The 25,809-nt window shown below is 39.6% G+C and overlaps 1 protein-coding gene across 1 annotated transcript in view; it reads left to right on the top strand.

Annotated features, from left to right (window-relative positions):
- Window positions 1-25,809, top strand: part of ssh2.L (slingshot protein phosphatase 2 L homeolog) — a 135,921-nt gene that overhangs the window by 29,563 nt on the left and 80,549 nt on the right. The window contains 1 exon segment of the mRNA NM_001096832.1: window positions 25,045-25,088. Within this exon segment, the coding sequence (NP_001090301.1) occupies window positions 25,045-25,088 (44 nt within the window).

The raw sequence follows: 25,809 nt of genomic DNA, 5'->3' as shown, positions 1-25,809 counted from the left end.
AATTTATCTCTGTAAGTGGATGCCTCTGGGTGCCTGGGAATATAGTGCGCACACACAAGCTGAACAGATTGGGATCTTATGATGCAGCCATGTGAGATCACATGGGATTCCTGCTGGCTTTATTATTATGTGCCCCCCCCCATCCCATTCTCATCAAAGGCCCTTGTTGAGAATTAATCATCACATGTCCTTTAGACTTAACCCATTAGGCCTTTAGCACACGAGGGATATTGGTCAAAATGCTGTGGGCCACTGCAGTTGGAAATGATGCAAGTAATTCGTTGAATTGACTTATATTAAGTGCTGAGTTGTTGCAGGGACTGATATGAGGAACAAAAGTGTGTCTCAAACTGTATCTAACCCTAATATACCTCTGTGCTTCATGTGAAGAAGGGCAGCTGCTGTTTAAGTTGGGTGATATCATACCTCCCGACATTTTGGAAAAAGAAAGAGGGACAAAAAGATTTGCCTTGCAGACATTTTACCACGCCCATTTTGGTGGCCACACCCCCTAATTACCATGTTCATTTTACAATATTTGGCAGGTTATAAAAGTTTGAACACATTTCTGCGTTTTTTTTGTGTAATTACAGTTTTGCTAATGAAGGGGAATTGCCATTTAAACTGCAAGTCACAGTTTCCCCCAAGAGATCTGCTTATCTAAAATTGTTACATTAGTATTAGTAAGTGCACCTGGTGTCTGTTCTGGACTCTCTGCCAAAAGACAATTAGGTTAGAAAAGTTGTATCTTTTTCTGGCTGTTCAGAGCAGGAGATCAAAAAGAAAGTCAGGATATTTCAGTAAAAAATCCGGTACTGTGGGTTGAGCTGTCAAAATCGTGACTGTCCCGTGAAAAATGGGACAGTTGGGAGGTATGTGATATGCTAGCAGGGGCCCTAAGCTTGCAGGAGGAGCAAGGATTCAGTGAGTGCCATTTGTTTCTGCTGTAATAATTTGAACTATCTGTTCCTGTAGATATTTAGATTTAACGCCAATAAAGACTGCAATCTATTTGCCTTCCAATGATAACTATTTACAAAGAGAGAGATTTGCTATTTATACAATAGTAGGACAGGTGCTGCGTATCCCTGGTACCAATATAAACCATTTTGGGGATATATATTAAAAGGTCCAAAGTTTACCCAGGCATGGTAACCCATAGCAACCAATTAAATGTTTGCTTTCCAACAGGTTACCAGAAAATTCTCCATAAGCACGAAAAAGTTCCTGGGGCTGCACAATAAGGGCTGTGATTTGGTAGCCCCTATGTGGACAGATGTTCTGTTTAGCAGTACACCTGGTATTTATGCAAAAAAAACTTGCCTTCAAGCCTGGAATTCAAAAATAATCACCTGCTTTGAGGCCACAGGGAGCAACAGCCAAGGGGTTGGTGAGCAATATGTTGTTTGAGACAGGCCCGGATAAGTGGAAAGGCCATCAAGGCCCGGGCCTAGGGTGGCAGTATTTTAGGGGGCGGCATGCTGTCCAACCACACTCACATTGGTTCAAAAACACTGGGGATGCGCAGGAGATATAATCATTTTTTAAATTTTCCCCATTGCGCCTATCCAGATGATGAAAATTTGCATGAATAAAGGGGTGGGGACAGGGGCGACGAACGTCAGTGGGCCTAGGGGCGCCCACTAGGTAAATCCGGCCCTGGTTTGAGGGCCACTGGTTGGGGATCTCTAGGTCTAGGAGAATAGGCCAATCGCAAACTTTGTACCTTTTAATAAATTAACCTCCCTATGGACTCTTATTATACTTCTTTACCTTTACTATTGCACCATGTTGCCTCTTTTTTACCAAGGAAGCCAATTGTTATTAAAAAAAAAAACCCAAAGAAACAAATGATCGTTCCACCGCGGGGAAGAAACGTCTCTATGTAAGAAGCCTGAGAAGTGTATTCTGGGCAAACTGGAATCATTAAAACTTTGTCAAAAGGTTAGAGGTCACCTTGAAGCCAGTCATACAGTTTTGCTTATTAGGGATTTATGGATCTTTGCAGGTCGGGTTCGGTTGAGCTTTTCTTCCTGCTCTATCTGCCTGCAACCATACACTGCCGGCTTCCTGTGTCCATCACTTTTTTTTTAAATATCCTCGCGCTCGCCCCACCTCTTTTGTGACATCATCAGTGGCGCAGGTCTATATACTATCACTTATGTATATACTGTCGCCCGAGCGGAGAATATAAACAGAAAACAGAAGAGCTGTCTCTTTGATACTGACATTAGAGAAAAATCTGATACAATGTGGATGGGGAAATAGGATTATGTGTCTCCTTCCCAGCTTTCATGTTTTGAGTTGTTTTGTCTTCCAACAGCATTAACTCGCTGAAGAGTCACCTGGTTGGACAGGGGGCATTGCCAGTGTGTCATTGGAAATACCAATGTGACACAGGTCTGCTGAAACACTTCCAGTTTTTATTACGGAGTGCAGTACAACGTTTCGGGGCGTACTTGCATGCTTGACAAAGGGGTCCGCCCCGAAACGTTGCACTGCACTCCGTAATAAACACTTCAAGTGTTTTATCAGACCTGTGTGCCATTGGTATTTTCTATTGGACTACTGTTGGGAGGTGGCTGAGCCTCCACCTTTGTGCACCAGGCATCCTTGTTCCGCCTAGTAGGTAGGGTGTGCGAGGTCCAATAACAATTGTATCCAGTGTGTCATTGGGCCTTGGCCAACCAAACCCAAGACCATTCATGGAAATGAATAAAGCAGAGGCAACTACATTATCTGTCAGAGTGAGACAATAAAACTGTTTTCTGCTGTACAAAGATTCAGGTACTGTATTTACTTTGCTACCCTACTGTTGTGTTCTACATCACCTGAACATTATGCAACTTGTTCATTAACTGGTGTAAACAACCTTTATTGTAGACCAGAGAAGTAATACAAATTCACAGCGATCACATTAAAATGATTGCCTTGTTAGTAAATGGGAAAGTAGTAATGTCACGGCATGGTGCACAAATCCAATACATCAGGGGTCCCCAACCACCGGGCCACAGGCTGTGCCGAACTGGGCCATCTCTGGTCCCAGCTGCAGTCTATAGTAGCCGCAGAAACAATGAAAAAGGCCGTAATTACACATTTCACATTAAAGCAACAATAAGGGGTCTATTTATGAAAGACTAAGTTTTGTTTTCTCTAAAAGTTTTTTTTTTTTTTTTTTTCATTTAAAAAAAATAGAATTTATAAAGAGTTAGTATGCCTCAAAGCAGCAAAAAATCCAAATCCGAAAATACTCAAGCTAAAACTGGTGGAATTCATATAAAAGTCAATGGCAGAAGTCCCTTTAACCAATTTAAGATGTTTTTGCCTACGATTTTTGATGTTTTGCCGCTGGTTTTTGCTCGGAAACTCAATAAATTCGACGTATTCAAGTTTTTTAAGCTTATAAACTCGAAGTAGTTGAGATATTTAAGCCTATAAACCTGAAAAAATCACTATGTTCATAAAAACCTCAACATTTTCAATACGACCTTTTTCTAGTTTAATTAGTAGTAAATTTGTGGATGGGAATAAGGTCAAGTTTGTTTCTGGTAAAATATATATATATAAAAAAAAAAAAGAGTTTTAGCAAGTAACCCCCTAAATGTCCAGTTTTTCATTTTTATATTGTGCTTGTCTAAAAGAATTGTGACAATATTAATGAATAATTTTATTGTTGTTAAAGGATTCTGCATTGCTTCAGTATTCCAATTAAGTGTGTTTTTTTTTTCTTTATGTTTTTTTCTAAATTGTAGTAGGCCCAATTGCCATATGGGATGGTTCCCTGACCATGCACCTGACCTGCCCAAATCCTTTACATCAATTTGCCAATGTAAAATGCAATTATACAGGTTATGACCCTTGTCCGTGACTTCATGTCTTTGTATCTTACATTAAGGGGCACACTATCGCATAATAAGTTGCAATGAATGTTATACAAGTAACCCCCATTAGAAAGGATATACAGTATATACAGTTATGGGACCTGTTATCCAGAATGCCCTGGACCTTGTTTTTTTCCTAATAAGGGATAACTCCATGCTTTAAAGTGATATTGACTCTAAAAAACTACTTTTTAAAATATGAATGTGCATTAAAAGTTACCTATAGGTCATGCTGATTGTTTTTTGCAGAGAGGTTTGTTTTTGTAAGTAATTGTTAGTTCCTAAACCTGATTGTTTTGCCAACCTGACTGTCCCATATCGGCCTGTCAGTTAAAGTTTCTAATGCTAATGGTCTAGAGGGCTTTGTCAGCAGGATTCGGATTCGGCCGAATCCTTCTGCCTGGCAAAACGGAATCTGAATCCTAATTTGCATATACAAATTATGGGCAGCAAGAGAAATCGCGTGATTGTTTGTCACAAAACTAGGAAGTAAAAAAATGTTTTTCCCCTTCCCATCCCTTATTTGCATATGCAAATTAGGATCTGGTTCGATATTCGGCCGAATCTTTTGCATAGGATTCGGGGGTTTGGCCGAATCCAAAATAGTGGATTCGGTGCATCCCTATAATGAACTCCTGCTCCACAAATATGGCAGCCCCCTCATAGGCGATCACAGGGAGTCAGATAGGTAATGTGAAAGCATTGGGCAAATACTTTATGGCAAAATTATTTGAAGCGTGCAAAGTCAATTTTATCGTACATGTAAAAAAAAAGGTTCAATTTCTGCTGTCCGTATCTCTTTAAGTCTACTGAAAAATCATTTAAACATTAAATAAACCCAAAAGGATTGTTTAGCCTCCCATTAGTATTAATTATATTTTATTTGCGATTAGGTACGAGGTACTGGTTTATAATTTCAATGTAAAAGGAAATAATCAAAGTCAGAATTATTAAAATATATGTCTATGATAGATGGCCTTCCCGTAATTTGGATCTTTCCGGATAACGGGTTTCTGAATAACGGATCCCGTTCCTGTATATATATGTGTGAAAATGTGTGTTTGTATATATTCATTTTAAATCAGACGTTTATGATAACAGGTCCGGATAACGGGTTTCTGAATAAAAGATCACGTACCTGTATATGTATATGTATGTATATATATATATATATATATATATATATATATATATATATATATGTGAAAATGTGTGTCTGTTCATTTTAAATCAGACGCCTATGAGCGATGCATGCTAGGAGGCCACCCGCATAGTCCTGGTCACATCTCTCTGACACCCTGTAATGTACAAACATAGTCAACCACATATATATAATTATTTTAGATTTTAGGCATGTCTGTGTGATATTTTCAGTGCTGATTGCTAAGCAACTGGATGTCCGTTCCCCAGGAAAATGAGTCTTGCCAACTGGAAAGATGGGCAGATTCTTGTACTAAACGTATGACCAGCTTAACTCCGTAACTAAACTGTGTTGCCTTTGGATTTCACCGAGCTTCTCTGGCACAGCTTCCCAAATATGAAGGGTTACCTCAGGCAACTATGAATTGACAAACTGCATTTATTAGGGCTTACAGTGCTGCATTGAAAGGAACACGCTTAACTGTGAATAAAACTTTGTAACTCTCTTACTTAATTGCACATGTATTTGTAGTTACTTGAGGTCTAAAGTATACGAAGGCCTACAGTGGGTTTAAATGAAACAACCACCCTCACTCAATTATTTATACATTTTTGAAAGTTCAACTTTAAATTGACTTTTAGGGGCATATTCATAAAGGGTTGTATTTCAAATTGAAAAAACTTTGAAATTCGAATTCAAAAAGACCAACCGAAATTAAGTTGAATAGGTCAGTTTTCGATCGAATAGGTCTATATTCGGCCGATTTCAAATCGTACCAATCTAAGGAATAGCGCATTCGAATCTAAGTTTTTTCCCCCAAAAAAAACCTTTGATTTTTCAAAGTCCACTAATTGACTCCAAATAGGTTCTAGGAGGTCCCCCACAGGCTAAAACAGCAATTCGGCAGGTTTTAGATGGCGAATGGTCGAAGTCGACTTTTTAAACAGACAGTACATGATAATTTTCAAATTTTTTCACATTCGAATCTAATTTGGACTATTCCCTAGTCGAAGTACACAAAAAATAGCTAGAAATTCGAAAATTCACCTCGACTTTTGATAAATCTGCCCCTTAGTATGAAGTAGAGAGTGATATTCTGAGACAATTTGCAATTGGTTTTCATTTTATATTATTAGTGGTTTTTGCGTTATTTAACTTTTTATTCAGCAGCTCTCTAGTTTTGGTTTCAGCAATCTGGTGGCTAGGGTCCAAATTACCCTAGCAACCTGCCATTTACATTAATAAAAATATGAGTAATAGAAAAATGAGCAATAAAAAGTAGAGTCCTACAACTGGTTGGGTACCCGTGGGTTACCCGCAAAAACCTGCAGTACCCTGTGGATTGCAGGTAGAAGTTTCGGGAGCGGGTATTGACGGGGGTCGGCGGTTCTCCGGGGTCGCGGGTCTTCTCAATAGCGAGTTTTACGCCTTTTTTTCTGATCACGCCTACTTCTAATGATGTCACTTCCTGTTTACAAAGACAGCACTTCCTGTTTTACTCCCTTTTTTCTGTTCACGCCTACTTCTAATGAGGGCACTTCCTGTTTACAATGACAGCACTTCCTGTTTTACTCCCTTTTTTCTGAACACGCCTACTTCTATTGATGTCATTTCCTGTTTACAATGACAGCACTTCCTGTTTCTTGATTGGGTTGCGGACAAGGTACTTGCGGGTTGGGTAGCAAGTCCAAGCGGGTAAGTATGCGGGTTGGGGGTCCGGGTGTGGGTTCCGGTTCACGTGTCGGGTTTGGGTTTAACATATTAGTTCCACGCAAGAAGGAGCATCAACTATACATTTGTAGCCTTACAGAGCCTTCACTTTAGATGGGGTCAATAACATTTATTTGAAAGCTGGAAAGAATCAGAAGAAGGAGGCAAATAATTCAAAATCTATTAAAAAGAAAAAATGAAACCCACTTGAAAAGTTGCTTAGAATTAGCCATTCGATAAAATACTTCTGTATTAAACACCCCTTTAAGTATAAATATCTCCTTTATGTCTGAAATAGTTTTATCTTAATTACCTGTTTTATTTCTGTAGTGTTTGCCTCACTTGTATGATTCCGTGAGCCGCAGATGGCTTTTACAAATCTCATATCTTAGTAAATCATTCATTCTATAATCCAAGGCGCGATTGCTTCTGTACATAGCAAACCTGCAGAGTTGTTGGTTTCTACAAATAGTCATGATCGTCATTGTGTGTTTATGCAGATTCAGGTCAGTAGTTTACAGAGTTAGTTGCAAATGGTGACAGTTCTTTTGAGGGTCTAATAAAATGTCCTACCAAGTAGTGATGCGCCGGTTGACCCAAAACCTGTGGTGATCCGCGGGTTGACCACCGGTTGGGTGGGTTCAGGTTGAAATCTGCTCAACCATTGTTGGTTAGGGTTGATGCCGGTCAGACTGGGGAAGTTCACTCTTTCTCTGCTCCCAAAGATTGCCTGTCGCTCACAGAAGTACAGAGTAAGAAGATGTGGTTGTGGGTCCTATAATGGCAACGTGCTGCTGGTTAGGGTGTGGTATGAGTTAAGGTTTTGCGGGTTGAGTTTTTCCAGATCCAAACGTCTCTACTACCAAGCTGTTTGTTTTTTGACACTGAGAGATCAATTTGATTTTGTTATTCTTCTTTATTTATGTAGTGCTGCAATAATGTTATACATCAATGGCACACAAGCCATTAAAACTGTAAATTATGTAGTGAGTAAAGTGCCCCCTATTGTACAATATAAGGGTATTATAAGTCACAGAGGCATTCCATGACCATATAAAAGCACAAGGTAGAGAGGCAAGTGCTTTTATAAAGGTCATGAAACTCCGAGGTGACTAATAGCCTCATATTTTAGGGGGTACTTTATTTTAGGCATGCACCAAATCCACTGTTTTAGGATTCAGCCGAATTCCCAAGCCTTTGTGAAAGATTTGGTTGAGTCCCGAACCAAATCTGAACCCTGATTTTCATATGTAAATTAGGGATGCGAGGGGGATTAGTTAATTTTTCGTTTTTATTTTCTATTTGTAACAATTCTTCAAACTGACCATGGGATAGTAAGCCTATGCAGTTTATACCTGTAGTCATAGCAGCAGGGAATGATAAAACTGATAACTCGAAGGTGAATATGACACTGATGTGTTGGGCTACCAGGCACTTTTTTCTTCCTGTATGTACTGTATGTACTCCTAACTGATCACCTTTTTTCTCAACTAATTTCTTTGGGAAGAACCTTTCTGTCATGGCTGGTGGATAACTAAATAATGGCTGTTCTGTTCCTCTGCTTTCCTTCTGCTGGTGGTTGACCCATCTACGCTTCTGCTTTCGGGTTTTCCTTGGCTCTTAACCATTAACCCCATGTCCCAGTTAATACTGACATTATCTTGCTTGCGTTACAGAATCCCCAATTGGAAGAAAGTGAAACTGAAGTATTCTGCTGTCAGTATGAAGATACAGAACTGTTTAATGGTACCAATGTACGTAGGTATATACTGTATTATAGCTCCTCGTGTTGCTTAGATTGATGGCCCTATACATATGCAGGGCCGCCATCAAGGGGGGAAATTGGGTACTGCTGTCACTGGCCCGGATGGTTTGGCAAGTTAAGGGGGGGCCCGCCCGTGCTGCACTTACTTGCATAGCAGGGCCCCTACCATCACTGAGCTGCAACGTTCGAAAGGGAGGTCGGGTCGGAGCTCCGATGACTGCATCTTGCTTCCTGTTCTCTGATTTGCCATGAAGTGTAAGTCCCGGTAAAGCCACATGAGGATTGGATGGGTGAAGTTTCCGGGACTTACATTTCACTGGCGAATCAGAGCACAGGAAACTGAAGATACAGGCACCATGTGCTTTGTCAGAATAAACTGTTCCAATCATTTGGCTCCTAGCCTGTGTCATACTGTGAGCCTACAGAGACCCATTTGTAAAAGAGCACATCAACACACCAACGTAGTCCTCTTTTTTGAAATGCCTGATGATTTTCAACCAGATATCATACAGGCAAACTGCCAGGAGGGCCTTACATTGCCAATAAACTGCCAGCTTGATCTGGAGAGGTGGCAGCTTTTATCAGTGCTTCCTTCTTTACTGGCTTTTTGGACATTGTGGGTGTTATTTTCTAAAATCCAAATTTATCTCATTTTTTTTTTTATTAAACAGAGCTCGACCAAATAACTGAATTTTTCCCCGAATCGCTTGATTTTTTCAGTTATCACCTGAAAACCCGGTTTTTTTTTTTTTGGTTTTTTTTTGGATTATCTGGCTAAACCCAGCACAGACCACTATATCTTCAAGTTGGGATACAGACATCTGCCATTGACTTATACATGACCTCGACGGGTTTGAGGGTTTTTTTCGGAATCAGGCTATTTGCAGCATTAGAGTTTAATAAATAGCGAAAAATTAGATTTTTTTTAAAAATTTGAGTTTTCGCCCCAAAACATCTGACCAAAAAAAAATCGAGGTTTCATAAATAATCCCTTATGTGTTGTAGCTGTAATCCAGCATTGAAGGTAATGGGCCCAATGTGTGCCTTCTCAATGCTGCCATCACACCTGCAGGTGCCAGTGATGGGCATATTATGCTATAATATGCTATAAGGTGGCCTGTCCTATGTCTGAACTCCTATCTACTGTCCCCCCTTCACCAGTGAGTTTTGCAGTTGACTTGCTGCATCTTTTTTGTTGTTTAAGTAAACTTTGTCAACAGACTACTATGGATTTGATTAATTGTATTATAGACTTTCATCATTTATTATATTTTTTGCCCAAGAATTACAGTAATTTGTAGGATATCCTCATTTTAATACATTGTAGCTCAAATAAGTGGTGTGCTGAGCATTTGGTTCACATAATGTATGATTTAGTTTAATTTTAGAGATTAAGTTGGCTGGATGAAATTAAAAGCATGCACAACAAGGGTATTTTAACTAGATTACAGTTACAAAGAAAAGTGAAAGGATTTAAGGATTAAGAAAGGAAAGGCTGCCTGCAGCCAGTGATTAATACCAGGACGGAAGATAATCTCCCTGCTGTGTGCCTTGATGAGTTTTTACTGTATCATCTTCTGCTTCCTTTGAGAGTATGATGTTGAGACATGGTATTCACTGTGAAGTAGAATAAATAATAAATTGCACATATAGCTATGTTTGAATCTTGAGCCTTTGAAGTTCGTTCAGTTGGGATTATTTATATATTATATATAATACACAAAAGCCATGAATATCTTGTAAATTATATCCTTATAAATGGTGAGTTCTGATGTCATTTCTGTCACATGACTCACTGAAACGTGTGTATTATAATAAATAAATTACCCCCAGTTGTAAAATATGAGAGTTCCATGACCTTCGGCCTCGTGTTTTTATATGGTCATGAAACTCCTCGGTAACTTATAATATCCTTATATTTTACAAAAGGGGGTACTTTATTCACTATATTATGTACAGTTAGGCCCATAAATCTTTGGACAGAAAACTTTTTTCTAATTTTGGTTCTGTACATTACCACAATGAATTTTAAATGAAACCACTCAGATGCAGTTGAACTGCAGACTTTCAGTTTTAACTCAGTGGGTTGAACAAAAAGATTGCACAAAAATGTGAGGAACTAAAGCCTTTTTTAATACAATCACTTCAATTCAGGGGCTCAAAAGTAATTGGACCATTGACTCAAAGGCTATTTCATGGGCAGGTGTGGGCAATTCCTTTTTGTCATTATCAATGAAGCAGATAAAAGCTCTGAAGTTGATTTGAGGGGGAGTGCTTGTCTGTGGATGACTTTGCTTTGAACAGACAACATGCAGTCAAAGGAGCTCTCCATGCAAGTGAAACAAGCCATCCTTAACCTGCAAAAACAGAAAAAAAACATCCTAGAAATTGCTACAATATTAGGAGTGGCAAAATGTACAGTTTGGTACATCCTGAGAAAGAAAGAAAACACTGGTGAACTCAGAAATGGAAAAAGACCTGGATGTCCACGGATGACAACAGTGGTGGATGATCGCAGAATCATTTCCATGGTGAAGAGAAACCCCTTCACAACAGCCAAACAAGTGAACAACACTCTCCAGGAGGTAGGTGTATCGATATCCAAGTCTAACATAAAGAGAAGACTGCATGAAAGTAAATACAGAGGACATCTGAAACCAAGATAAACCTCTACCAGAATGATGGCAAGAAAAAAGTATGGAGGAGGCGTGAAACAACTCATGATCCAAAGCATCACATCATCTATAAAACATGGCAGAGGCAGTGTGATGGCTTGGGCGTGCATGGCTGCCAGTGGCACTGGGACACTAGTGTTTATCCATGATGTGACACAGGACAGAAGCAGCCAAATGAATTCTGAGGTGTTCAGAGACACTGTCTGCTCAAATCCAGCTAAATGCAGTCAAATTGATTGGGAGGCCTTTCATAATGACCCAAAACATACAGCCTAAGCAACCCAGAAGTTTATTAAAGCAAAGAAGTGGAATATTCTTGAATGGCCAAGTCGGTCATCTGATCTGAACCCAATTGAGCAGCATTTCACTTGTTGAAGCCTAAACTTCGGACAGAAAGGCCCACAAACAAACAGCAACTGAAAGCCGCTACAGTAAAGGCCTGGCAGAGAATTAAAAATGAGGAAACCCAGAATCTGGTGATGTCCATGAGTTCAAGACTTCAGTCTGTCATTGCCAGCAAAGGATTTTCAACCAAGTATTAGAAATGAACATTTTATTTTCTGTTTTTAAATTTGTCCAATTACTTTTGAGCCCCTGAAATGAAGCGATTGTGTTAAAAAAAAGGCTTTAGTTCCTCACATTTTTATGCAATCGTTTTGTTCAAACCACTGAATTAAAGCTGAAAGTCTTCAGTTCAACTGCATTTGGGTTGTTTCATTTAAAATGCATTGTGGTAATGTACAGAACCAAAATTAGAAAAAAGTTGTCTCTGTCCAAAGATTTATGGGCCTAACTGTATGGGTGTGTGTGTACAGGCACAAACTGGCCTATTGGTCCTCATCTGAGTACAATTGTTGCTAGTACCTAGCGGGTAAAGCAAGGCAGTGTACAAGGTTGAAAAAAGCACTAATAGGGGGCTCCAATATAAAAAAGGCAGTGTACAAGGTTGAAAAAAGCACTAATAGGGGGCTCCGATATATACTTTAAAAAAAGAGGGGGTCAGAGGAGTATTCTGCTCCCTGGTGGAGTACTGACTTGTTCCTTTTATCACATTATCAGGCATCGGCAGTAGACATTCTCTTTTGTCAAATCAAGAGTGTATGGCCCAAGTGGGTAAGGGTGGTGGGGCAGCCTTACATTTCTATTTGGTTTTTATAGAGGTAATGAGCTCTAAACCATACCTAAATCATTAATCTGAGATTCATAAGATTGCTTGAATCACAACTAAAGACCCTATACACGGGCAGATATAAGATGCCAAAATGTAGAAAAATATATATCAAATATATATGTCCCAAGGCTCAATTAGTAGTTAAAAATACTTTATTACAAATCACATTAAAATGGTACATACTGACCCCACATGGCCCACCTTAAGCGTTTCATACCCTCCGGTACTTAGTCAAAGACACCTATGACTAAGTACCGGAGGGTATGAAACGCATAAGGTGGGCCATGTGGGATCAATATGTATCATTTTAATGTGATTTGTAATAAAAAAAAATAATTTTTAACACTAATTGAGCCTTGGGACATAGTGATATAAATGTTTCTTCATTTTGGTTGCTTTGGAACCGGGGCAAGTCCCTTTGGATTTACAGGAATCTGCTATATGGATTCCCATTAGGAATATTAAGTAAGATATAAGATGCCGACAGATCGGCAGCTTATTGCCCCGTATATGCGGCCCTCTGACAGGCTTCCCTGTTCTATATCTGGCTGAAAGTCGGCCAAATGACGATCGACGGGGCTTAAAAATCTTTTTGGATGGAGGACTGCATCAGTTTGTTGATGCAGTCCTTTATCCAACCGCTGTTTTCTCCTCCTAATGATGAGAAAATCCCGATATCGCCCACCTCAAGGTATTAGGGAGAGACCCACTCGTTTGGCGAGGTCTCCATATGTATGACCAGCTTTAAACAAGAGCAGTTTTTTATAGTGAGCAACTGGTGGCCTTTGGGCTGCCAGAGCCATGTCCCAGGTGTCTGTCTGAATTGACTGTATTATGATTTGCCACTATACACTGCTAAAGTGACATGTGGATAAAAATATCCGGCTGTAGTCGCAGGAAGTTACATTTGTTTGGTGCTTTTTGGTAAAAAGTATTTTCAGCTTCAGATTGAAATCTGGTTGGCAATAACAAATGGAAACACTGCATAGTTACTAAAGCAGTTCCTTCATTGTTTTGTTCTGTGTCTTACCTCGCTGACGATTAATGAGTCGACTGCCAAGGGGGAAACAGATGGTACCAGGAGAGTTAGTTTAAATGATCAAGTAGCAACTGTTGTCCTAGAGAAATATTGGTAGGTCAGGGCCACGTTTCAACATCATGCAGACTTTACAGGCTTGTGCAAGTAAACCAGTGGTGACGTAAGGTAAAAACACCACGTGTGTAAAATCTTTGGTAATGCTGCAAGTGACTGCTTTTCAGTTTGATTTCCTTTGATTAAGGAAAGTGCCTCCTTTTTACTTCAGAAAACAAAAGTGGCAAGTGCACCAGCAACTCCCTACCATTGTGTTGGGCCAAATCAGGGTAACCAGATGGTTAGGCCTCCAAGCCAATGATCATATGAAGTTCTAGGTAGAAACCTTTGTTAGAGGACCACATTAACACACCAATGGGATTTTCTAACCTGCCTGATAGTTATCTACCTGTTTTTTGTCCAAAAATGGGTCAGCCAGGCCATCTGTTGGGCCAAGTTGGGAGCTTTTAGCTGTCCATGTTTAACATTTTGCATTCCCTCGAGTCGCCCTGATTGAATAAGCCGATGTTGCAGGTATTGGCAATTTAAAACTGTTTAAAAAAAGATGCAAAGAGAGAGGATACAGATGGACTGATTGCAGTTGCCATGTGATGTGTCTTGAGCCATATAGTTTAGGTCAGTGATCCCCAACCAGTGGCTTCGGAGCAACATGTTGCTCATCAACCCCTTGGTCTCAAAGCAGGTGATTATTTTTGAATTCCAGGCTTGGAGGCAGGTTTTATTTTCGTAAAAACCAGGCGTACTTACAAGTAGAGCATCCTGTAGGCTGCCAGTCCACAAAGGGGGCTACCACACCAATCACAGCTATTATTTGGCTTGACCAGGGACCTTTTCCATGATTGTGTTGCTCCCCCAACTGCATTTGAATGGGGTTCACTGTTAAAAAAGGTTGGGGACCCCCTGGTCTAGGTTGTATGTGAGCTCCTTTGCCCTTATACTTGCCTTTACTTTGTGAACCATTTTGTTTAAAACATACATGTATTTGTATAGCATATCTGTATGGCAGAAATAACAGAGATGAAAGGAATGGTCCTACTGGCAGGCCCACTGGGAGATTCCCTGGTGTCGTGGCAAGCCATTCTGTGCATGTATTGTAGCTACATTGTTGTGGAACTAAGAGGTTTATAGCACAGTGATGTATTTCAGGTTGGCATTACATGGGTTTTTAAGAAATACAGTCTCTGCTATCAGTCTTTAGATATGAGAACAATCCTTTCACTAAGGAATCAGGGTAACTTAAAAATTGTCAATCCTGTGCAAAGTGTATGACAACCCCTTGTTGTTAGAGAATAATACCCCACAGTTTGAGCGTACTTCAACTCAGTTGTGTAGCATTTCAGAACTTCACATTTACTATTGTGCTTGTTGGTATGCCTGTCTTGCCATACACCAGATAAATATGTACCCGCCGCATTTCAACCCCTCTGTACAGATAAATGTTGCCTCAATAGTTCTACAGAACTGCTGGGAGAGGTTAAAACTACAGTTACAGGATTATGTATAACAGGACAAGCATGTACAGGTATGAAAGCTGTTATCCAGAAAGCTCCGAATTATGGAAAGGACATCTCCCATAGACTCCATTTTATCCAAATAAACCACATTTTTTAAAAAAAGATTTCCTTTTTCTCTGTAATAATAAAACAGTACCTTTAAAAACTGTAACATCCAAAAAAATGAAAGTTTTTTTTAAAGTAATGAAAATATAATGTAATGTTGCGCTGCACTAATAAAACTGGTTTGTTTGCTTTAGAAAGACTACTATAGTTAATATAAACAAGCTGCTGTGTAGCCATGGGGGCAGCCATTCAAAGCTGAAAAAGGAGAAAATACAGGATACACTGCAGATACCAGACATGCTCTCTAGTATATAATGGGATTTTTTCAGAACTTATCTGCTATCTACTGTGTGTCCTGTGCTTGAATGGCTGCCCCCATGGCTACACAGCAGCTGGTTTTTATAAACTATAGTAGTGTTTCTATAGCAAACACATCAGTTTCACCAGTGGAGGGCAACAGTACATTATATTGTCCTTCCCTTCAAACACTTGCATTTTTTTTTGGTGTTACTGGTCCTTTAACGCATGATGATCCAAAATAGGAAAGATCTGTTATCTGGAAAACCCCAGGTCCTGAGCATTCTTGATAACAAGTCCCATACCTGTCCCTCCAAATAACACCCTAAATTGCATTTGAGCCAAGCATTTCCCATCCATTGCTTTTGCCCTCCTCGGGATGGGGGGTAGCCCACACTCTGTGCCCCTATGGTGTAGTCAATTGGCCAAGAAAATTGCAGCAATTACATCATATTAGTTCAAAAAGATATGTACTCAGAATCAGCATTATTCAAATATGCAAAATTTTCCATGAGAAATGTGAAAGCATAATGACTCCCATATTAAATTTCCACAGCCGTCGCTTGTAGAGCAAAACCCCTTCACCGAAGGATCGCTATGCTCGGTGCGGTTGCCTAGATACCCATATTTTGTTGGCTTCAATAAATAGAACCATATGTTCAGGAAAGTCAATTTTACTTGTTGGCTAGAGATGATAATTTTATATGAAATAGGAGAGATCCGTAAAGAGCAATTCTGAAAAGGCAAATATCAGTGAAAGATATCTGGATTTTAATATGAAAATACAAACTGCAATAAACTTTACATTACCCAAGGGTAGCAACGCAGTCCTTTCACATGTATTCATTCATTGTGCCTGCCACTCATGTTTATTGAGAACTCACCACTTTCACAGTGATTCCAGGCATCTCCCAATACACTACCCACTGTGGAATACAGTGTATGCAGCTTTGAGAAATGAGGAGTACAATACAGGCAAGCAGGCTGCCATTTTAGGTTGTTTTTAGTAAGAAATTACTGTATAAGGGCCAACCACCTAGTGGACCCAAAGTGGTAAATGGAGGGGCTGTTCCAAGATCTGTTTCTAAATTGAAAGTGAATGCTTATTAGCTGGTATTACCATTATTGGACCTGTAGTATGATGATAGATATCATTCGCTCTCCCCTTTAAAGGGGTTGTTCACTTTCCAACAGCTCAGTTGGTTTCAGATAGTTCACCAGAAATGAAGACTTTTTCCAATTACTTTCTATTTTCCATGTGTGACTGTTTTTCTTATATGTAAGTGTAAACTTTTCTAAATTGATACATTTAGGGACAGATTTATTGAAGTAAGATCCTTCGAATTCAAATATTGAATTCGAAGGATTTAGTGCAAATGCTACGATCGAATAAAAAAAATAATTCGATCGAATGATAAAATCCTCGAATCGAACGGTTCGAACGATTTTAAGCAATCGATCGAAGGATTTTTATTCAATGAAAAAAGCTTAGCGCTGGGGAAGGTCCCCATAGTCTAACGTTGCAGCTCGGTAGGTTTAAAGTGGCGAAGTATGAAGTATTCTTTAGAGACAGTACTTAGACTATCGAATGGTCGAACGATTTTTACTTTGAATCGTTCGAATCATGCGATTCGATCGAATTTGACCCATTCGATGGTCGAAGTACCTAAAAAAAATACTTAGAAATTTGAATTTTTTTACATTCGAATTCTTCACTCGAGCTTAGTAAATCTGCCCCTTAGTGTTGATACATTTCTTACCTTTGTCCCTGCTGAGAAAACTAAATGTTGCAAAATTGTAACCGCTTAAAGTCTGTGCCTGAATTACTGAGCTGCCAGACTTAATGGGGAATATTAAACTTTAAACATAGATTTTTTAAAGTAAACCGTAAAAAACAAAAAAAGGAAAGTAATTGAAAAAAGTCTTTTTTTTTTTCCAGTTCAGTTGTTTTCAGACTGTTCCCTAGAAATAAAGTGTTTGGAAGGTGAACAAGGAAAGGTTAAATCCCTGGCAGGTCTCAAATGTTAGGCACCCCCCAGGGATTATAATCAATTACTTTGATACTGGTGTCTAAGAGCAGAAAACCGCACCTGCACGTAGTACTTCTCAGCGAGCACCACTGAGCGATCATCTTCCTGCTTCTTTTTTTATTTGCGCAGATGCACATACACAGTAGAGCAGAAAGCGGAACTTAAAGGAAAACTATACCCCCCCAATCAATGTAGGTCTCTATAAATATATTGTGCATGAAACAGCTTATATGTAAAACCCTGCTTCATGTAAATAAACATAATATACTTTTTTATCATTATGTGCCATTGGGTAATCCTAAATAGAAAATTTCCATTTCAAACAATAAGGGCCGCCCCCTGGGATCCTACCATTCACGGTACATCCATACAAACCATACATGTTAGGTCACATGAGCCAATTAACAGACAGAGTTCTGTCTTTTGCTTCCACACTTCTTCCTGTTACAGCTGCAGTATTGCTCTGGTACAAAGAAAGAATGCGCATGCATGCAATCCTGTGGGAGGGAGAGGGCGATAGCAGACGCCAGCCTCTGGGCACCCTCAGGGTAAATCTGGCCCTGTAGATTTCCAGTTATATTATTAGATGTTCCCCCAGTTCGATTATTTATTAGAATAAATTATTAGATGCTCTTCACATGGGTAAGTTTTGTAGAAGCAGCTAACCAACACAAATATTTATAACATTGATTCTCTTTGGGGTTTTGCCTGCCATGTTTTTGCTGCTGTGAAATTGGCAATTGGCAAAGCACCAGCTGTTCCTAATGGAACTTCCATGCAATTCTCATTGAACACAATAGGTATTTTGCTGCCCTCAGTGGGCAAAACGTCCCTCTCCGTCTGTCCCTTTGAAAAGAATGGGAAGCAGTCTGCCTATGGCAGATCCTGGCAGAAAGGGAAGCATACTCTGCTGCGCTGGCGAGCATATCACATCAGTGGGCACGCAATGTGTTGACAGGTCATTTTGTTTTAAAGAAATTGTTCAGTATCAAAATAAAAACTGAGTAAATAGGCTGTGCAAAATAAAAAATGTTTTCAATATAGTTAGCCAAAAATGTGATGTAAAAAGGCTGGAGTGAGTGGATGTCTAACATAATAGCCAGCTCTCTTGGTTTCCACTGATTGGTTATCAGGCAGAAACCAATCATAGACTTGAGGGGGCCACATGGGTCATTACTGTTTCTTTTGATTCTGAGCTGAATGCTGAGGATCAATTGCAAACTCACTGAGCAGATATGTCCCATGTGGCCCCCCTTCAAGTTGCTGACTAACTCAGAGTTAGAGAGCTGAAAATCAGGAAGAAGTCTTCTGTTCTGTTATATTACACATCCAGTCACTCCAGCCTTTATACATTACATTTTTGGCTAACTAACTATTTTAGAAACATTTTTTATTTTGCACAGCCTATCTATTTACCCAGTGTTTATTTTTACACTAAACTGTTCCTTTAAGGGAAATTGTAACAGTCACCCTAATGTGACATAGCCTGAGACTTGCCCATAGTTCTTTATCCTTCTCTTGTACCTGAGATGAGATGTAGGGTAGAACTACACGGGTGTTTTGATATAATCGTGATACCTTCCGTTGCGACGCGAGGAAGCACAGTCGTCACGTCAGATGCGCAGAATCTAAGGTAAGTAATAGGAATGTCGGATGTTGCCGCAGCGTGCATCGGACATGGCTGTCGGATGACGATGCAACATGCAGCGTTCACATCCGACAGTCGTGGCGTGTCGCATGCACGCTGCAACAACGTTCGACATTCCTATTACCTTAGATTTGGCGCATCCGACATGACGCTTTCGCTTCCTTGCGTCTCTTCGGAACAGAAGGTCAAAACGCAGTGTAGTTCTACCCTTACTGCTTGATTATACCTATAATAAGCTCTCCTTCTTTAGGTGTAGACTTGTATTCTCTTGCTCAAATGGTATGACTGGCTTCATAATTATTATTATGATTTAAGAAGATCACTAGGTGCTTGACCCAGACATTTACAAATCCCCATCTTGTGTCTGTGACATTTCATTTGCAAGACTTTCCATCAGCGCTGGCTGCATTCTATCTCCGGGAGCTTTATGAGCAGCAACATATCACTGGCCTTGTTTGCGCTGATATATATGTGTCCCTTGTGTCATTCATTCTGACCTTTACAGAAGCAATCATCGTTGCTATCATTTGTACAGAAGTATTTACAGGCTTCCCCTGTCAGCGCACCAAGCTCCTGTTTGGTCCTTTTCTTTTCTTTTGACAACCAAAAAAAAGAAAATATCCGTTTAAATCCCGAGTATGTTGAATTAGATAGTAATGTTTGATAACGGAGTTATATGTTTAAAAGGATTGTTCACCTTTGAGTTAAATTTTAGGATGATTTAGGAAGTGATATTCTGAGACAATGTACAATTGGTTTTCATTTTTTATTAGTGTTTTTTGCGTTATTTGGCTTTTTATTCAGCAGCTCTGCAGTTTGTTTGCTAGGGTCCAATTTACCCTAGCAACCGTGCATTGATTTAAATAACAGACTGGAATATGAATAGGAGTGGTCTGAATAGAAAGCTGAGTAATGGAAATAGCAATAACAATATATTTGTAGCCTTACTGAGCATTTGTTTTTAGATGGGGGTCAGTGACCCCCATTTGAAAGTTGGAAAGAGTCAGAAGAATAGGGCAAATAATTCAAAAACGCTAAATAAATAAATTACAAAAAATAACGAATGAATTGAAAAGTTCTTAGAATTGGCCATTCTATACTAAAAGTTACCTGTAATGTGAACCACCCCATTAATTGCCTTATGTGCAGATGCCTACCATACAGCTCTCAATCTATTGTGAACTACAGACCCAAGGATCAATTATTTGCACTGGTGGGAGCTGCAGTTCATTCTTGCAAGCTTCCTTTGTATAAACTACCTACCTGCTGTAGGATCTTTTTTTTTTTTTCTTTGATCTAAGCAATTCCTGGAATGCAACCCAAACTTGTGTCATTGTGTTTGAAATGGGTCCGCTAAGAAAAATTTAAATTGTATTTGCATATTAAGCCTGAATTTTTATTTGTGTCCAGCAGAGAGCTCCCTTTCCCTTTAAGCTCAACATTTACAGGTGGTGTGTGTCCCGAACAAAAAGATTAATAACCACTCATCCAAGCTGTGCCACATGTTTCCTGACAGCCAGTTTAGGTTTTGCCACTGATTTATCGTTCTAATACTTACTCATTCAGATTTAGATTTTAACCCAACCCATTACTGATGATTGATTGTGCTTGGTGCCACTGGGTGGCGCTTGCTGAAAGTTTTCAGCAAAGAAAACTTTGTGGGACCACATTGTAAGTAGCCCAATTAGCTTGCTTTCTTTTTCTTTCTTTCTTTCTTTCTTTCTTTCTTTCTTTCTTTCTTTCTTTCTTTCTTTCTTTCTTTCTTTCTTTCTTTCTTTCTTTCTTTCTTTCTTTCTTTTTCTCTTTCTTTCTTTCTTTTTCTCTTTCTTTCTTTCTCTCTTTCTTTCTTTCTCTCTTTCTTTCTTTCTTTCTTTCTTTCTTTCTTTCTTTCTTTCTTTCTCTTTCTTTCTTTATTTTTATTTTTTTTTTAGTAAAATAAGTTTTTCTGATGGTTTATGCTAACAGTATATTGTATACATTGGGCCACACGACATCTGAGAAGTAAAGAATAGTGATAGGCGAATTTGGGCCATTTCAACAAAAAATTTGAGAATTTCCCGCGAAATTCATGAAACTGTGAAAATTTTGCGAAATGGCGCCATCGAAAATGCGCCAAAAAACGGATGCTGGTGTCCATTTTTTTGACACCGGTGACTTTTCTCTGTAGTAATAAAACGTTACCTTGTACTTGATTCCAGCTATGATATAATACCCTATTGGGTTTAAATTATGTTTAAATGTTATTTTAGTAGACTTAAGATATGGAGATCCAAATTACAGAAAAATCCCTTATCGGGAAAACCTCAGGTCTCAAGCATTCTTGATAATAGGTCCCATACCTGTACTTCTGAAGAAGAATACATAGTAGGTTGCCTCCACAGACTTCTCTGTGACCTGAAGCTATGGCAGGAGAATGTAAAAGACCTATGTGCTATTAAAGGGGTTGTTCACCTTTGAGTTAACTGTGAATCATGATGTAGAGAGTGATATTCTTAGACAATTTGCAATTGGTTTTCATTTTTTATTACTTGTGGTTTTTTAGTTGTTTAACTTTTTATGCAGCAGCTCTCTAGTTTGCAGTGTCAGCAACCTGGTTGCTAGGGTCCAAATTACCCTAGAAATCCTGTATTAATTTGAATAAGAGACTGGATTGTGTATAGGAGATGAATAGAAAGATGAATAATAAAAAGTAGCGATAATAATACATTTGTAGCCAAAGAGCATTTGGTTTTTAGATGGGTTCAGTGACCCCCAATTTGAAAGCTGGAAAGAGTCAGAAGAAGAAATAAATAATGAAGACAAATTGAATTGGCCATTCTATAACATCTTAAAAGTTACAAGGTGAACCACCCCGTTAATATCCGCTGGTTTAGTGGCGTCTCCAATTGATTGAATCTGTGCTTGATATGCTCAGCTTGTGCTGCTAGCTGATATCGGGCTGATGAGATTGTTTGGCCCTCTGGACAAGGTTTTAAACCTGCCAATAGATATCTGCCCAGTTTTAGTCCAGATATCTATCAAATAGGCCGTCTGACAGGACCCATACATGGGCAGAGAAGCTGACTCTCTTGTGTTTATTATTATTTTTCATTTTCCCATTAAATGGAGGATAAGACTGAAGGGCAAGTTTACCTTTAACATTTAGCATGTTAAGTATTTTGAGTTGGTCTTTATTTCAATTCTGTGTATTTTTCTATTTTTTAACCTTCTTATAATAACACAGCGGAGCAAAGAGGAATAGAGAATTATCTGGCTCATGCCTACACCAGATTAACCAATACATACTGGATCATGTTGATGGGATCAGAGCTAATATGATTAAGTAAATCTTTGGAAACCGTTAACTTGATAGGTAATGCTTGACAGTAATCTTTCATGTAAATTGGTAGCCAGTCTGTTTATGACTGGGAAATTAATTGGTGCCCAAGCATTAAATAAAAGTCTGACTTTCAGGTTATAATAATCACAACTATTGTTGGATTCAGGAAGCTTCCTGTTCCTGCTTATAGGAATAAATACAAACACAGGAATTGTGGGCACTTTAAGTAGATGCTAAGGCTGTTACCAAAGAATGCTATGTTCTGGTGGGTCACTGGAACTTCTGAGCCCATGAGCTTGCAATCCGTAGTATACTGAATGAGACTCACAAGCAACATGTGTTTCAGCTGTGTTCATAAGCTTGGTATCTATGGTTTTTCTGTGGGGTCTCTGTCTGGGTAATGCATAGTGTCATAAACTGCTTGGCTAACAGTGGGTGAAATGATACTGCTGTGTTAGTTCAGGTGAAGCAGTCAGACCAGCACAGGAACTTTAGTACATTAATTAAAACATGACTTGTAACACATCCCTGCTCCACACTTGCTTTAAGCTTAGGCAGGAAGAGGGAAACAGGAATGGGAATATGAATCCTAAGGCAATGGCAAAACAGCAGGAATGCCCTTAACCAAAATGTCCACAACAGCTGGTTACTACACATAGAGTAGACCCTCTTGCTGGCAGTAAGTGTTTGATTCTGGTTGTGATCTGATTGTTGGGCCCCAGTGCCCACGATCAGATCGGCCCCATATTGCCCAACTCAAGGTGGGCATATCGGGGAGAGATGTGCTCTTTTGGTGAAGTCTCCAAACGAGCAGATCTCCATATGTATGGTCAGCTTAAATAATGTGCACACTAAACACTGTACTGGAGCCCAGAAGTCTGGCTTGGCTGCTGCTGAATATGGTCATTTCAGAACACTTTATGCTTTTTTGGGCTCTGACCTTACATAATATAGAGGTGCAGCCCTTTGCATCATATACGAGTCTGGTTCCTCACCTTTACTCCTGTTGGAGAACCTCAAAAATCAGTCTGTGGTTAAACATAAAAAAAATGTATTATGTTCTCTGGTGTGTTTATTTTAGCAACTGTTGTAATTTGTATGGATTCTTTTAATTCTCTCTGTTATCCTTTATATCTGAAATACTGCCCATCTGTTGCGATCCTTGGGCATCCAAGGCCGGATTTACATAGTGGGCACCCCTAGGGCCGCTGATGTTTGTCGCTCCTGTCCCCTCCCTTTAATTCGCGCAAATTTTCATTGTCTGGCCTAAAAATTGGCACACAGGAAATTTTAAAAACAATTTTATCTCCTGAGCATCTAAACAAATGTGGGTGTGGTTGGGCAGCATACCGCCCCTAAAATCCTGCCACTCTAGGCCGGGCCGCGGTGGCCTCTCCACAAATCCAGACCTGTGTGCGTCTAGAGGTGCCACCTTGTAGGGTGCAGACCACTGGTATTTGAGCAGACTCCATTGGATTTTTACGTATCTAAATAAATTGCCCTTCATAATGAATTATGGGAATTGTTTGTGTCTGGTTTAAAGTGATGATTCAAAAACTGCGCTCATGTACTAAATAGATGCCCCTTACTAATTTGCTCGGGTTTCACTTGGGCTAATGCCTCTCATTGGGACTGGTGGCTATATACACGGCTGCAACTTTGATTGGCAGGATTTTCTGTTCATGTAGGAAACCATGAAATCTATGCCAGCTTTTCTCCATGGTACATATAGAATCTGGTCTGTTTACAGTGTGTTTTGTTTCACTGTGTACAGGCATGGGATCTGTTATCTGGAACTCATTATGCAGAAAGGTCTGAACAACCTATGGCCACGCTGGTCTGTTTCTCCGCCTGCATATAAGCGCTGGATGAAAAATAGCCCCTCCGATTGTAACTTTGCTGTCCTGTGGCATCCCCCTCAATATTTTGGAAATAGAAAGAGGGACAAAACATTTTGGCCATGCCCATGCTTGTGGCCACACCCCTAATTACCCTGTCCATTTTACAAAATTTGGCCAATTATGAAAGACATTGAAAATTTGGCAGATTATTTGACATTATTTTAACATTATTTGACATTATGAAAATTTGGCAGATTATGAAAGACATTGAAGACATATCTGTGGTTTTTATGTGCTATTACAGTTTTGCTAATGACGGTGAATTGCCCTTTAAGCTGCAAGTCAGTTTCCCCAAGAGACCTGCTTATCTTAAATTGTACTTTGCTTATCTTAAATTGTTACAAAAGTATCTAAGTACAGTATTTATTCTGGACTCTGCCAAAAGCCAATTAAGTTAGAAACGTGGTATCTGTTTCTGGCTGTTCGGTGCAGGAGATCAAAGAGAAAGTCGGGACATATCGGTAACAAACCCGGGACTGCGGGTTGAGCCGTCAAACTGGAATTCCAGCTCTTCTACTCCTGCACTAGCGACCTTACCCCCTCTGGTGCCGAAAAGTTGGGGGTGGCGGCAGAGGTGTCAGGGTCACCCCTGTGTGGACTTTGCAGGCCAAGAATCCGCCCCATGTGGTACTAGCCATAGGGTCTTACTGAAACCAGCAGTTCGTCATTCTTTGTGGCTCTGCTTTTGCTATGTAATAATTAGATTGTACCTAGTGCTTGATGTTAACTAAGCTAACAGAAATCCTTGCTGATGGCAAAACAATCCTGGTGATTGCAAATTAGCTCCATGGAGTCCTATGTTGGAATCCTAACTGCTTTGTAACAAGTCCTAATCATCTTGTTTCTCATTGCAGGAGGCAGACAGCGGAGAAGAAGAATGTCGTTCCCAGCCCCGGAGGTATAATAACCTTTATCATAAACTTATCACTGTTTTACACTGCATTGCTTCTATATTCAAATGGCAGGGCTGTTCCACTGGAGGCCAGTGGGCCTGATGTGAGTTGTAGACCAGCGACAGCTGGAAACCAGCAGGTTGTACATATTACATACATAAAAACAAATTAACCACTTACCTAGACTTGTGTACTATACATTTACATTCTGCAGACGTGCTTAGTAGCACCTTATGCCATGCTATGGACGGTACACACATTGTAATGAAAATTTGTTCGTTTTTTAAAGGGGATATAAACTCCCCAAATAAAATGTTGCCTAGTTAAAAAAATTTATTCTACTTAGCTTTCCAATGTAAATTAACTGCAAATGTTTAGTGTTTTTATAAATATCATTGCTTGTTGATAGCAGGCTTTTTGTGTTAAGAAAGATTAGATGCCCCAGCAATATAGCTTGATTTATCAAGTGGGGTTTAAACTAGGGATGCACCGAATCCAGGTTCGGGATTCGGCCGAATCCTTCTGCCCGGCCGAACCAAATCCTAGTTTGTATATGCAAATTAGGGGCGGGGAGGGACTTTTTGTCACAAAACAAGGAAGTAAATAATGTTTTCCCCTTCCCACCCCTAATTTATATGCAAATTAGCGTTCCGATTTGGTTCGGTATTTGGCTGAATCTTTCGTGAAGGATCCGGGGGTTCGGCCGAATCCAAAATAGTGGATTTT

The sequence above is a fragment of the Xenopus laevis genome, chromosome 2L (assembly GCF_017654675.1).
Source record: "Xenopus laevis strain J_2021 chromosome 2L, Xenopus_laevis_v10.1, whole genome shotgun sequence".
Classification (NCBI taxonomy): domain Eukaryota; kingdom Metazoa; phylum Chordata; class Amphibia; order Anura; family Pipidae; genus Xenopus; species Xenopus laevis.
This window is presented reverse-complemented; position numbering and strand designations above follow the sequence as displayed.